Raw genomic sequence first — 16,931 nt, 5'->3', positions numbered from 1 at the left:
CACGTCAAGAACTTAAATAAATTGAACTGTCTAGCCGTTCTAATGACGAAAGTATGATTCAAGGTACTTATTTAAATCATTTCTAAAACGGTTGTTACATACATTTGTTTTGTATTTTAGTTATAAATTGTACGATTGTAGTGCGTTTTTTTTTCCGTTTTGGCACGTTTTTTATAGTTACCACATGATTAACATTTGTTTTTTTACTTATTCAGTTATTTATAGAATTGATTATGTAAATGATTACTATATGTTATGTTTGTACACAAAAATACTTTCCAGACACACATTGGAATAAAAAACAAATGAATGTATCTCCCTATATAAGGTTTCAGAAAGCAATGTTATGTGTCTCGGGGCAAGCCCTGGTAACATAACTAGTTAAGATAAAATTTGGATAGGAAAACGTATAGGTTAATTACTTTTCTTTATATCGACACTAAGTGTCAATGTTAACTTAGAAGTACGCTAGTGCATGAATCTTGGTAACTAAGATGCATGTTACACTAACATGCATCTTAGTTACCATTAACATGCATCTTAACTTCATCCCCACCAACCATGGTAGAGCCAAAGGCAAAGCATGTACCGTATTAAACCACCGCCATCTCTTGAATGATCTCTCATCAAATATAAACTATTCCCAAATATGTTCAACGCCCAACTCTTTTTAAATTTCCATTGAAGGCTTCGTTCGATAAAGGTGAATCCCACTGAACCGGCTATGTCCGTACCATATCATCAACAAAAGAAGGGGAAAGCTGATGTTTAAAATCTAACTTTAAATTTATATACAAGAAAATGCTAATAGTTAGACTTTTATACCTAGGCAATACCTTATCGTGTATTAAGAAAAGCTATGAGTAATTTAGGGGCGATCACAAGAACTGTTGTCTAGGAAACAAGCGAGTTTTATGTAATTCTAATAGTTGGTTTTATGACCAACGTCACTATGAAATTTGAAATTTAACTAACTAAACTTGACATTAAAAAAAGTAGCAAGGATTTCGTAGAATTGATTTGAAAAGAGTTTTGCGTAAACAATTAATTAAAAAGGTCATTACCTAAAATCCATTCCATAACAAGCTCCGGTTACACATAAATTAAGCTCAAGTTCTAATAAGTTGAAACAATAAGTGCGACTCATATAAATTACTAGACTTGGTCACGTGAGTACCACCTTGTCCATTAACAAATATGTACCTTTTACTTAAATCCCCTAATTAACTAGTTTCGTTACAAGTGTGAGTACCACCCTATCCACTAATCAGTTAGTTTGTTTGATTATTTAATAACAATTATGTCTATCGAATTACCAATCCGTTAACACATTCAATCATACTATTATCGAATTATTCTCTACGAGTCCATAACATAAAACCGACTATCTAAACCTTGGACAATCAAGAGCATGTAGACACATAAATAATACCATTAAAAACATGCATACATAACCAACAATTCAATAATAAAAAAAAAGAATTAAATATATTAAGATCCTAATACAACGTTAAGTGGGTTCAACTTTGAATTTAAAAAACATGCAACCGTCACATATTGTTTTACTTCATCTAAGTAGAAGATAAAAGATTTAGCTACTCATAGCAAGACAAATACAACTAACAATCACAAATAAATAGGATTCATAATAATAGTAAGTAAGCATCTAATGTTGACTTTCACGGATTTTGGGTCACAATACGTCGACGATGTTTGTGGGAGGTTAAGACAACATATAGCTTTCCCTCTACCACGACGGATGGTACCTGAAGTATACCCAAATTACTCTTTTGATACAAACTTTTGAAGTTCCACCCGGACAATACCCAAAATTGCACTTTTAATCTTGGACCATACCTAAACATACATTTTTCCACTTGGACCATTCTAATCGTTGACGATCGTTTATTTGGCCGTTAAGTCAAGCACGTGTCGTGCACATGATGTATAAAACACGTAATTTTGTGTATACTTCAAGCATCATACGTGTAATTTACTTTGAAAATAGTTTTTATGAAACACCCGCAGTTTGGGCCGACCAACTTTACGTGACTAGTGAATGGAAATGAGTGAAACATGGACTAAGTGAAAACATGATGTGAATTGTCGCTAAAAAGGTAACTCAAAAATAGATAATGTTGTGTCAACAAAATATTTGAACGAGTTTCGAGTAAAAAATTTTAACTCAACGAATTATTTTTCGACAGAAACCAAAACTAGTACAACTCGCGAGGGCGCTAGTGGGAAACAAAACCAAACTCCCCCTCTTCTCTAGTCTCATTCGTACCCTCCATTGTCTCTCTCACACTCTCCTTCTCTTCTTTTCTCTCAATATTTGAAGAACAAGTCTTCATCTAACTCTTCTTCATCTTTTCCTTTTCAAATTCGGGAATCATCTCCATCTTATTAAGAAATTCGACTAGCAAAGTGTATACTAATATTAATCATCTTCAAAGATCCAAGAAATCTATTTGGTTTCAAGTTTTATCCCTTTATTTTGCTCAAAACCGAATTTGAATCCTCAAGGAAGATTTAGTAAATGAAATTCATCGATCTCTGAATGTTTAATTTATGTTTAAGGGTATTTCATAACTAGATCTTGGATTTTATGTCTAGGTAAGTTTATTAAATTTCAGTGGGTTAAAAAGGGTTTGAAAGAGTGTTTTATGATTTTGAAGTTGGATTGAAAAAATGAGTTGAGATTTACACTTGTTTATAACTGCAGTAACTTGTGTCAAGGTTTCAAGCTTTGATTTTGACGTTTGGTTAGTCGATTTGAAGACAAAAACTTGTTTCTAGTGGTTGCCAGACACATCTCGCGTCCAGAGTGGTAACCTAGCGTCGCAAGACTTGCGTAGAGTTGAAATGTTGAGTTCACAAGAAAAATTCGCGCCCTAAGTGATCGCGACAAGATCCAGTTAAAGTTGGGTCATTTCCAAACATCTATAACTTTCACACCATAAATCTGTCTTTGATGATTCAAGCAGCCACAAAATCATTAAAGAATCTAATGTCCCATGTTAGTGCTTATTAAAGTGAATTAAAACTTAAATTATCTAAAATTGGATTCAAAGTGAATTGGTCAAGTCCGATTTAGCCGTTAAGTAACAAAATGAAATGATTTCACTTTGGTTGTGTCAAATCCTTATATAATGGATATTGTAAAGCATTTTTAGTAAGATTAGGCCAATAGTACCTTACCTCTTGTTATGCTTTAGGATTCATCTGATACGTGTATGGTATGTATGGACTATAGAGGACGTCGGTTCTACTTCTTTTCATCTTGGGATTACATTGTGCGCGTCAGGTAAGTTCGTAGCCCCTCCTTTTTTCTAGCTTTAGGGGTAGAAAGATACTCACTATGTGCTAATGTGTTATGCCGTAGATTAAACTTATATTAAAATTACGTGCATATGTTTTCGTGCTATTACATGTTTATAGGTAAACATATATCGCGGTGGTAACAGTGTGAATGATGTTAAAAGTACAATTTGTAGTAGCCTATGCTAATATGATTTTATGATGTTTCCTATGATATTCATTGATGCACATACATGATTAGAGTACGGTTGGTTAATACTTATGCCTCATGAGCGTTGGTTGAGTGTGGGGAAAGCCGGTGGTATCACCTGCATACATACCCTGCTAATACCCGAAGGGCATATCGGAACTGAAGTCTAATTGGTAATTAATTGTAACATTCAACATTTAAAAATATGGATTTCAAAAAATTTTAAATAAAACAACCATTTAATGCGGAAAGGTCCCTTTTAATACATCATCATTTCCTAACAGAAATGTCAATCACAGTTTTGGTGTTACTTATTGCATCATAACGATAACCTAAGAAGTTCATAAATTAATCAATCAATCAAACGTCTATAATGTCTAATGACATAAATAATAAATGTCTAAGTAAATGTGGCAGTCTATGGCATTATTAAGTCTTCATCAAGCTACCATCTATCCATGTCTCACTTTAAGCAAGTCCTGCTAACCAATCTGAGGATACACAACATTTCAACAAACAAGTGTCAGCTTTAAAAGTCGAGTAAGATAACCACAGGTTGTAAAACAAGTTGCCAATTAAATCATCTTAATTAGTTCATATGCATGTCAAGCATATTACAATAATCATCACACATCAATCGAATAACACAATAGAAAGATTATATTCTTACATGTGCCTGGCAACCTCAAATCATCTCAACAATCATCGTTATCAATGTCATTTCAATCTCAATCATCAATCACAGGCTATGTCATTTTCAATCATTAAGTAGTGACTTATGTCATAAGTAAATCAATCACGGTTGTGCATAGGCGGTCATTCGACCTTTCAAGGAACCTTGCACCCGACATGATGGGTAATCCTTTCGGGATCCATCGGTGTCGTTAAAGATATGCATAACCAAATCCAGGATGAAGCCGTTTAGCAAAGCATGGTGATCGGTCCTAACCACCCAGCAAACTCAAGCAATCGTGACCATGACGTAAGAGGCATCATGACTACCTTGCCCGACCAACCATAGCCAAGGTTGTAGAAGTCGTTGTGCGTTCCCAGGTCGGTCGACTAGTGAGTTGTGAGTACTCGGGTCTATGCGGTGAGTACTTGGGGGGTCAAAGTGGTCAAATTGGGGAGTACTCGGAGTAAGCGGCCGAATCGGGTCGACTCAACACCCTACCTTGTAGCGAGTACTTAGAGAGTACTTGACTCGACTCGGTGAGTTTTACAACAGTGACCGTAGCACACCAGCCCTTACCGGGACTAGCAGAGGTTAAGCTTAACACTTTTCAACTGTAAGTTTATACTCGAGTTTATCAACCGTATTTACCTTAAGGATTTATCAACTGTTTCAATCGCATAGTTTCATCAATCATTTCAATCTCATTACGGCCTCTATCGTGTAACCGTGAATCATGACAATCCTACATGAGTCTAGTGTACTACATGTATAGGCCAATCAAACATCAAGCATGCAATCACAATCTCAATCAACCATGCAAATCATAACAATATATATACCATTAGCAATCAAATCAAACATGTCCATCATCACAAGCTAAAACATGCATTACATTAATAACTAAAGTTAACTAAGGCATAACATGCATAAAACCAACCATAAACCCTCCCGAAGTTCTCATAACTTAACAAGTGTATGAAAAGGGCTTTAACTATCGTTAATTATGAAAACTAAGTTCTCATTATGTTCCTCGTGTCAAAAGATAGTCATCTTACATTTGGGAGCTTCACAAACACCAATAAGAATTGTTTACCAAGCTTATTATGTATTCCCAACAACCTTGATCTGGATAAATAGGATAAAACAACAAAATCATTTTGTTGACTTTTCCTGGGTGAACACAAGTATATATGATTTCTTCTTTTATTTTGTTTTGCCTGCACTCTATTCCTTTTTCTTAAACTAAGCACGAGATCCACGTACAAGACAAAACAAATTGCCTCTCTTCTAGTTTTTCTTTTGACGCCTAGAAACCCTTATTTTATTCTTAGAGTTCGACGGCTACATACATGAATGAATGAGATAAGAGTTTTGCTATATATACTTAGTAGCTAAATCAAAATATTATAGGTCCACCCTAATCGTCAAGTCCAACCCATATAAGTTTCAGATATCAACACTTAAGCCCCTCAAACCATATGACTAATTTAGCTTTGCTTTAAGACTAACAGGAATACAAAACATAACAAGCATTAACGGTAAAACTTATCAACTTAAATGACACCATTTATTCTACTTAAATTGCTACGCACATAATTATCTACATATTTATTAGCTACATTAAACCGCAAATAACGATTTAACGACGAAGTCAAAGTTGACTAACGGAAAGGCCAACATAGACTATAAAAAGATTTAGGATGTTACATTAATTATATGGAATAGATATTATACTTGATACTTGGGACGTGTTTCCCATTGGTGATTATTTGTGATACTTGATGCTTGTGCGTAATTCCCATTGGTGATTCATGTGATTCTTTGGGGGTTTGCATGGTGATTTTTGTAATTCTTGGGCGTATATTCCATTGGTGATTCTTGTGTTTCTAGGACGTAGTTCCCATAGTGATTCAGGATTCTTGCATTGTAATCTCATTGAGATTCTCATGATAGTTAAGCATCTACTAGAAGTGCTAGTTAACCATCTACTAGAAATGCTAGTTACGTGCCTTCAAGGGTACAATTCACTAGAGACATGTGAAGGATTCCACGTGGTTTTCATCTGTATATATGTGTTGTATTGGTTTCTTTCTTTGTGTAATCTTGATCTAGAAAATTGTTGTGTGGTGGTTATTGGGGTTGTGATCTTGATATTTGACGTATTTATGTGTGATTCTTGTAATTTTTGTATAGCTTTTGGATGAGATACTTGTAAAATTCTAATGAGGTGGAATATCTCCCGATTGGGGACTCTATTGTTTAGCTATTCCATACTCACTTACTTATAGATGTATTTGTTTATAGGGCTAAGTCACTGGATGACTACAGTACTTTTTTTGTTCATTTACATCGTTGCCCATTGAACTGGATTATTACTGTAATATATATCACCCACGTATTTTTTTAAATTTTACATGGTTGACCATTTGATGACCTGATTACCTACAATAACAAGTTAAATGCTTTTTCTATTTAATTAAATAGATTTGATTACAAAAATTATCATCATCATTATTATCTTCATCATTTCCAGATTTCGTAACAATGATATATATATATATATATATATATGGAAAAAGGGAATATAAGGTTGTCCGGCACATAAGCTTAGGTGTAGAACCCCTCACATACTAATATTTTATTATTTCTTATTTAATGAATAAATACATGGCCCCCATGATTTTTATGGATTAAAAAAACAATATGTGAGTGTTCCACACCTAAGCTTAAATACCCGACAGCCTTATATTCTCATCCCCTATATATATATATATTTATATATATTCTTGTAACAATACACTTGAAACAGAGGCAAACACTTATGTAATAAAGCAAATATTGAATTGCAACTTGCAGCAGTAGTACTAGGAGTGTTCATCAAACCGTTAAACCATCAAAACCGGACCAAACCGGGGTACTTGGATTGGTTTGGTCGGATTGAGTTGTTAAAGCCTGATTTGATGTTTTAATTTTTGAAAAACCGGATTCCTTGGTCCGATTACGGTTTGAGCAAAACGTAAACCGTCAAAAACCTGACCGGACCAAAAGATATATATGTATATATATAATATATTTACTTCACATATTTATCAACTTTTACCGAAGACATTCTTCTTACATATTTTAGTATTATGCGCAATATATTATCAGGTATTTTAGTTCAGATATATTATTAAAAAAAATTCGGTAGACAATTATAAGATATTCTAATAAACATTTATTTATATTATATAAATCTACTTTTTCTTTCATTCTTTCCTATTTTTAGTTTATCCTTTTATTTTTTTCATCTTCATTACTCCACTATTTTCCACTCAAAGATCAAAATTATAAGACTCGAGTCCTTCATCACCTTTAATATTTCATATTTTGTGAGTATAAAACACAATATAATTGTAACTTTATTAGTGTTTTTATTAATAATATTAAGATCATAGTGTTCGTGATATTTATTTGAGTAATAAAAGAAAGAAAAAAATATATATACGGAATATATATGCATAAAATTATTTAGGGATAAAAATGAAAAAAAAATCACGAAACCATTGAACCGGTCAAACCGGACTGGCTTACATGGTTTGGTTTGGTCCGACTTGAAATAAGTTGAAACTGCAAATCCTGATTTGATTTGAGATTTAGTCCAAACCAGACCAAACCTGACCACGAACATCCCGCAGCACAATCTCTGTATTGTTAGTTGCTTTCAACCTCAAATTAAATGATATTGCGTGGCAGCCTGTCCAACAATTCCTTTATCATCATGTTCATCATCTCCAAACAATCACCACCGTTCATAGCAATATCCATTACACTTGAAACCCCCCCCAATTAGCTCTGATTCATAACTCTCCATTTTCCGATTTTTAGGAAGCCATCTATCTAAGATGACCAATGCGTAAAAACATATGGCAGCCACGATCAATAATAATAATTGAAGTATTCTCATGAAAAATTTTACGTTTCATCCTAACGATTCGAGTTAACGTAGTAATATGTTAGTATACCGTTCAAAAAAATAAAAATGAATAATAATAGAGGAAAGCTTGCATACTGTTTACTGTATTTAATTAGATACAGCAAAGGTGAAAATCAGGGGGGCTGGATATTTAATCACGTTCCAAAAATTGAAGAAGATGAATGTGAGAGCAGTATATATACTGCTAACAGCATTTAGTATTTTCCCATAATAATAATAATAATAATAAATGGATCCTTGTACTATTTTCAAATAAATAGTTGATAACCCCAAAATATCTCTTTTTTTTTTTTTACTAATTTAAACATTTTTACCTAATATACTTATAATTCCTTAATGAAATTACATACCACATGCATCTTTCAACCTTTAAAATAACTATATCACTCTCTTTTACATCAATTACATTTACATTAATAATCACACCGCTATCACCACCATCCCCACCGTCACCACACGTCGACAACTCTACCACCTGTTGCCGCCATCTTCACACCGTCGGGCATTTCTCTATGTTATATAGTAGACATAAGATAAGATAATATTGTTGGTCTTCAAACATAATGCCGAAGTATGGGCTCTTTGCACCGCCTTACTTCTTCGGCTCTTAATTGTATTGGGCTTAATGCCCGCATTGAGGCTCCTAATTGTTTTGGGCTTAATGCCAGCGTTGATGATCAAATGGGCTGCCGCTTATGCGCCCCACTCTCCAAAAATCTTTATCTTTTACAAATCAACACCCCATGACCCCATAGTATGGGGCCTATACTACCGCAATCTTTCTTTTTTTTTTAATGAATGAGAGGGAATATGTATATACCAATAAACTAAAATAAGATGGGGATGTCACATGTGGTATAATTTTTGATTGGCAGGTGTGCTTTTAATTTATTTATTTATATTAAATAACTTAATTAATAGTATATAGATTCAATTTCTTTATTAGACTTAGAATTAAACTCTAACTCTTGGCTTATATATAAAAAACACATTATAACCTTATTTGATTGATTGTTTTCTTATTAATAAAATTGTCTCCTTTTCTTTCTCAGTTCTTCATATCCTATCACTTAGATTATTTATAATAAGTTATTAACATAAATACGTCAAAATTTTGAGTTTGCGATCTGAAATCACAAGGTTATTTGTCGTCATCCACTATGCTTACAAGTTCAATTTAATGTAAATCCAAAACTTTAATTAAATATATATTATATTTATCAATATTGTTTCTTATAACCTAGCTTCGATCATCGGCATACTTTAACCACAATTTATTGCATACTCATGAATCATGTATAAGGTATATTCGAATTTTGTTATTATATAATCTATATAGTTATCGTACATAGTACGAGTATTAGAACTAGTATAATACATAAATGATAAACCATACTTGACGTTTTGTTTTATACGAGAGTTTAAAGCACGTGCAGCGGGGAGGAATTATAATTGGTTACGTGTAATAGTAGCATTTAAAAAGGATTAGGCGAGAGAAAGATGTTAAAATTCACCTAATGGTCCGCTCAACATTGAGACCAAGAACATATAGGTGTTGCACAGAAATATAAAATATAGATCTCTCTAGTTTTGTAAAATTGAAAGAAAGTCTAAAAGTTGCAACAGGTCGTTTTTTAAAACATGCCAAAAAAAAAGGTTATCGAGTCTTGTGTTGACTCAACTTGGTCTAGTTCATTTTTTCTATTTTACAATCAAAATATAGTCTTGTTAAGTTTTAGTTCATTTGACCCACTCCTCATTTAATCATTCATATAATATAAATAAACGGGTCAAAAACCACGTTTTCTAAGAGAAGCGAACTTTTCATAGCATAGAGAGTTAGAGACATTATCTCTTGCACTGTAACCACATTACCTTGATTCTAGGCTGGTGCAACGACTTCTTTCTTTCTCCAATCAGCTAACTTGGCCAAATCAACGAAATCTCTATAACAAAATTCTGAATAGATTCTTCTTTCCTCTCTATAAACTAGCCCTTGTGTCCCAACTCCCAAGAATTTGCTCTTGAACTCTACAGTGCTCGTATCAGCAAACTTGTGAAGTCGAAGCCAATAGTTGATAACTTTCTTATCTGTCTCGCTGATATGCTTCAAACTATCCAATAAGATAGAACAGTACCAATTTAATATTTTGCGGACTAATTAATATGAGTTTAAGTTTTTTTGCTGTATTAGAAAAATTTTAAATACAAGGGAAAGCTGGATGTATATGCATTTATGGAGAGCCGAGTGAATCAACAACAGGCTTTAGTAGTTTAATGTATGTATAGGGAAGAATATGTCGTTTTAAATTTGCTACCAAAACTCATGAATCTAACTAATCATCCAGAAAATTATCGACGCTTTAAGTAATCTTTTTGGATAGTACATTATTAGTTGATACATTTTTCCGTAAATGTATTTTACTTTTCACCCGATCCTATATCATATACTTTCTCTAAAATAGCTACTAACAACCCGTTACTCATGACCCACCCCATCCACTATGCCAAATTGCCAACTATAACCTACAAAATGGTTGACTACCCTTATTTTATATTTCGAATTTTATATCATACATATTTTTAACATAGCTTTTTTTGACCCGGACTGATTTCATATTGTATTGCCTGTTTTGACTTTTTTGACCCAAAACTGTTTTTACCTGTTATCAGACCTCTCCGTTTCATCTCTATATTGTCTAATCTCTTTTCCAAACAGGTTAAAAAGATTTCCATACCTATAACCACGTTAACCATTTTACTCATAAATTTAAATCATTATTGAAGTGCTTTTGTATGATCATAATTCACACTATAAATATCTGCAGAAATTTCAAATTTCGGAAAAGAGTGTTCAATTCAACCCAACCCAACCGGTTCTGATTTGTTACCTAACCTACACGTCCCATCAATTCACGCCCCCTACAAAAAAAACATGGATGCTAGAACTCCACCAAAGATAGATTGGTTAATCATTTATTTAAATCAGCGTCATGACTTAAATTAGCTAATTGCATGAAAGTATAACTTTAATACCATTTTACTCCTATGAGTAATGATATATCTGTTGCTATATGATCACGTTATAATAAACGTATGTTCGGAAATCATGAAAGCCTACGGGTTATACAAAATGACACGTAAACTCTATATAATTAATTAATGTATTAAAGAAATATATTAATTAAATATGATCACGAAATTATTAATTAAACTATATTAAAGGTTTAATAGTGTTTAATTAATTAAAAGAGAAAGATTAAATTGTAAATTAGAAGTTTCCTAATAGTACAATGAAGGGGAGGGGGCCGAAAATCCTAAGTAGTTTCCTAATCCCACTCTAACTTCGTCACTAAGTTAGAAAACCCTTCTAATTAATCCATATAAATAGAGATCAAGGGTTTAGGGTTTTTCATTCATTCAAAACATTTAGTCTTGAAAACCCTAACAAAAACCTTCTCTTCTCTCCCTCTTCTATGTTCGGCCGAAAGCAACAAAACCCATAGGGTTTTCGGTTTCTAGGTTTCGACTTCAAGGGTATTACACAACGGGTTTGTGAGTTCGTGATCGGATACTAGCATACGATATAGGGGTCTCAAGTGTTCGATCGTAGAGGGATTTTAGTTTAGACCCTAAATAATAATAATATTTATTAATAATATTATTGGAAGCTTTGCGCAAAGGTACACGTTTCGATTCTCTCTTTGTTAATTAATATGATTGCATATACGTTTTTATTCCGTTGCGTACTCATGAATTGTTATGTGTTTATGTTCATATATTCTAACAATATCCATTTTATTTATTATTTATAGAGATCTTTTGAACTAACAAGATTAATGAAAAACAAAAGCATGTAACTTTACTCGATAGTAGATAGCAACAAGATTATGATGTTAATAAATTTTTCTTCCTGAATGAACCATGCATTTCAAGTATATGTGACACCATTTCGACGAAAAGGCAAATACTTGTTGACCTTAAGGTCTCAGGTTCGATTCCCGCTGGGCATAAAAAATAATTCCTTTAAGGTACCCGTTACCAATGAAGCCTAGACCCATATGTGAAGTTTAAATACGCGGGTTCAATCCTTCGGGGTGCCCAGATCATGTGGGGATTAGGATTAAGGTATTTTACCGGCATCATATGGCTTATACGGGGTGGGTCGATGGGTATCCAATTGTGGTACCGGGGCTAGGGTTCCCCCCATTACCCTTTTTTTATAGGGAAAAAGGAATATAAGGTTGTCCGGCACCTAAGCTTAAGTGTGGAAGCCCTCACATACCAATATTTATTTCTTGTTTAATGAATAAATGTTTGGGCCCCCATAATATTTATGGTTTAAAAAATTAGTATGTGAGTGTTCCACACCTAAGCTTAGATACCCGACAGCCTTATATTACCATCCCCATATATATATATATATATATATATATTGGTTCCTGCACTAATGATGTAATGAGGCCATTTGTCTACTCCATTTCGGTTAGACGGTAAAAAGGTTGGTGGGAAGCTCTCTTTTAAATGGCTTTATTAGCATAATTGTTATATCAAGTACTAATGAACCATACAATATTACAATTCATAGTATTGTGTTGCCAATCTTTGAACGAACATCTAATGGCGAGAGTTTTTGAGCATAGAGTAAATGAAATCATGTAACCGGATGAACTTTACACTTATGATTCTACCGGGGTTATGGATCTAAATGTATATATGGTCACTTATTTCTTTTTGTATTTTTCTAACATGCAAGGAACTGTAATGCATTGTGTTGCTAAAAATAATCTTACGCATTTTTTCTCAACAAACTCAAAAACGGTGGTTTGTATTACATCGGGGGGTTTATTGTTAAACCGCTTAATGAGTATCTGGTGTTGAAAAACAATTTGTTTATATTTAGCTTGAATGGAGCAACAACCCGGGTTTCGTTTGAGACGCACTACATAATGAAAAAGATTAACTATTATTCATACATGCATCGCACTGGTTTTGCTTTAGTATAGTTATAAATAAATTAATAATTAGTTAAATGTGACAACTCACATGGAGTGAGATTGATGGGGTAATGTGTATGCCAAAAAATAACCATTTTGCAAGGTAAGATATTACTTTTCTCTCTATTTACTAATCTCTTTTTCCCTTTCTCTTTTTTCCTTTCTACCATTCAAACTACTTTCTTCCTTTTTCTCTAGGACTATCACTCCAGCGACCACCGCGGTCAAGGCACCACCGTCGTACCATCATTCACCTACATCGTTAGCACCAGAGATGGAAAAGTTACTAGTTAGTCGCCCCCTCTCTGTCTTTGTGTTTTGAGATTGATTTTATTGTTTAGAAAAACTTAATTCTTAAATGATATCCCGTTCCTTTCTTTTAAAAGCAAAAACATGTTTTTTTATCTAAAAAAACCTAAATTTTTAAGTTGACTATTTAAAGCCGTTATTGACCGTTTTTTACTGTCTTTGACCAAACCCGTTAAACTTCAACGATATATGATTTATCGTAAAGGTAAAGGGCCATCTTCTGATATATCGGCCGCTAAGTTTTTAGCACATATATCAATTGAGACATTGAGTTTCCTAAATATTTTATATCTAATCAACTTTAACACTAAATTTTTGAGTATGAAACAAAATAAAAAAATTAAAAAAAAAAACAAAGGATTGAAATGAAAAATAAAAAAAAGGAAAAAGAAAAATAAAAAAAATTATATAATATATATATATATATATAGGGTAACACTCCGGTAAGAAAACTTTTAAAATAAGAACGGTGGGAACACTTAAAAACATCATTTTGATGCATTAAAAGTCCATAAAACTAACATAGTGATTAACTAATTATCATTATTTAAGTGTTTAACAACACATTGATCCGTCAAAATCGAAAAAATCACGTTTTTTTGTGCATCTATCTTGGATGCATATTCATCAATACGATGCATCAAAAAAAAGAGATTTTTTCGATTTTGACGAATCAATGTGTTGTTAAACACTTAATTAATGATAATTAGTTATGCACTATGTCAGTTTTTATGGACTTTTAATGCATCAAAATGTAGTTTTTAAGTGTTCTCATTTGATTGTCAAAGACGAAGCAAAAGATACATTTTTCACTTTCAAGAGTAGAAAATAGTGAAGGGTCTTTGAGATGCTTTTTAAGTGTGATTCTTGATGATATCATGGTTTTTCTTACTTCTTTTGCCTGCTTGAAATCCAAGTTTATGAGGGATATGTTGAATGTTTTTCTTGTCTTATAAAAGTGGTAGAGAAAGCAATGATCTTGGAGTGTATGAACTTTGTTTGAGATTTTTGGGATATTTCTTTTTTCTTTTCCTATTATGTTACTTTTCAAAATCACATTAAGAAGAGAAGAAAGGGACGTGTTGGTGGTGTGAAAAGTCTTGAAGAATGAGAAAAAAGACATAGTTGGTGATTATTTGTGGTTACGAGGTTCTAACCAAGGAATGAAAACATATGAAATGAATTTACTTTTCTTTTCCATCTATTACCAAGAGAGAAAAAGCGAGATTGAGGATAAGATTGAGATTTTCTTATGAACTTGTATACCCTACCTTAGATACTTATCCATTGTTTAATACTCAATTTATTTAATTTTTTTGGTGTACAATATGCTTTTAAGTCTTTAACACGCAAAATAAATTTAGATATCTGGATACGTCACTATGACAACACCACATATAAGCTTACTAAGATCTCAACTTTGTCCAAATAATGCATTATTTTCTCATTTCTATTTTCTATGTTGCTTTCGTAGTGAATCATCCTAAGCAAGGGTTAACTATGTTCATATATTTAAATAAAAATAATATTTGAAGATGATACATCACATGTCTGTGTATGTATGTATATCCCGATATATATACATATAAATAAAATAATAACATAATCGGTTTTTTACACTGAGGTCAGTAAAATTGGCCACATAGGACACAAATTGACTACTTTTAAAGTGGTGACTGGCTACTGCTAGTTCATCCGGTTTCACATATTACATAGACAAATTTCGTTTTTAGTTGCGTTGGATAGACATTTTTCGAGATCGTTGCATTACATGGATATTTTGGCTTAGTTAGCTACATTCACAGGTCATAGTCCCATATAATCACATCTTTGTCGACTACGAAAACTTGTTTTAATTAAAAGTTATAGGGATAGTATGGTCAATTACTAAGGGGAAGCAGTTACTAAGAATTCCCCCTTATATCGCTTCTGCAGTATCAAGAATAACAGTTACAAAGAATTCCCCCTTATATATCCATGAATTCGGGTATATATCAAAAGGATTTACCATAAGATTCTAAAACGTTTCAGTTCAAAGAGAGATCAAAATGATTTATAATAATGATATTATAATTCATATGAAGTGTATAACTTGGATTTCGTATAGTCATACTGAAGGTTTCCATTATTCTATCTACTTTTTAATTTTAATATAGTACATATATTTTGGGTTTTGACTTGGGCCGGCCAATAGATAGCCACGGAGCCACCCATTCCATTTTATTGGAGCCGTAATCAAAAGCCCAACCCCATTGTTTTCATTAGTACCTGGACCTGAGCCAAACCCAACAAAGCCCACCTTCACATATCATTTTATGCTTCATTGCTTTTAATAAATACATTATACATGTCGTTATGTTTAACTTATGTTTTGATTAAAGTGTTCTAATATGCTCTTATATTTTATGTTTTGTTATATCTTATTTTTATTTTATTCAGGCAATATCTTAGATAGAGGTAACCGTGTACAACTCTACATCACAGCTCTTCCATGCCCCGATTATGTCAGAATTGAGTATCTTAACATCATCAACTAATAGATATTTCTGTATACGTATAACATCAAAATCGACCTTAAAAAAGGAAAGAATATATCCTGTCCACTGGAATATTTAAACGGTAAACAACTCATTTAGTTCACAATTACTCTAATCCTCTATAATTGTGTTTCTTAGCAAGTAAAACACTACACATTGATATTGAACAAATAGAGCTTAAGTACAAAGGAGAGAGCCAACTGCAACAAGAAAATCCCAGCCACAATTATGAACCACCTCTCACCAGCTGACATTATGTGGTTCCGCAGATTTTGTGCCACAAACAATGCCGACATCAGCCCAGCCACACCCGTTATCACCCATCTGAATATCTCCACTGGAATGATAGATAGGCACTGCATTCAACCCAATAAATTGTCTATCAAACACAAGTCTCCAAGCATGTATCTAAGGTTTTCCACTGATTACGTTGTATACATCTATATCTACAAGGGTGTTTAGATGTGTGTTTTCTAAGTGATTACTGCAACTTACGAATTAGACTCGGTTTTTAAAGCTATATATATAGTACAAGTATCTCATCAATGAATTTTCATATGACAACCACTAACGTATTTTGGTTGTTTTGTTGATGATGTATTTTCAAAATATAATAACCATAATCACTGTGTTGACAATGTATTATCAAAATAGAAAAATGATTGATCCTCCTAAAATTTTAGCCTAATAACCCTCCTAATACCATAACAATTTGACCTGATTACTACAACTTGAAATCACATTGATCAAATCATTAGTAAATCTGTAAAAGACTTGATCTAATTTTATGCAATTCGGAATATACAAAGTAGCTTGAGAAGCAAAATCCTTACCATTGCAGGGATGAAGATAAACAAGGAGTAACCGTATAGACAGAACAGCTGAACAAGGGTTGAGGGTGCAGAGAAGTACTTGAGAATTATGT

General features: G+C 32.9%; 1 protein-coding gene across 1 annotated transcript; it reads right to left on the bottom strand.

The window, feature by feature from the left end:
• Positions 1–10,045: 10,045 nt before the first annotated feature.
• LOC122609664 (cysteine protease XCP2-like) lies at positions 10,046–15,793 on the bottom strand. The gene is made up of 3 exons (XM_043782618.1): positions 15,738–15,793; positions 10,827–10,901; positions 10,046–10,277 (listed from the first exon to the last, which is right to left on the bottom strand). Exons 1-3 carry the CDS (start codon positions 15,791–15,793, stop codon positions 10,046–10,048), a joined length of 363 nt encoding a protein of 120 aa, XP_043638553.1.
• Between the last annotated feature and the right edge of the window lie 1,138 nt (positions 15,794–16,931).

The sequence above is a fragment of the Erigeron canadensis genome, chromosome 8 (assembly GCF_010389155.1).
Source record: "Erigeron canadensis isolate Cc75 chromosome 8, C_canadensis_v1, whole genome shotgun sequence".
Lineage (NCBI taxonomy): Eukaryota > Viridiplantae > Streptophyta > Magnoliopsida > Asterales > Asteraceae > Erigeron > Erigeron canadensis.
The sequence above is the reverse complement of the archived record's forward strand: the minus strand, read 5'-3'. Positions and strand labels throughout refer to the sequence as shown.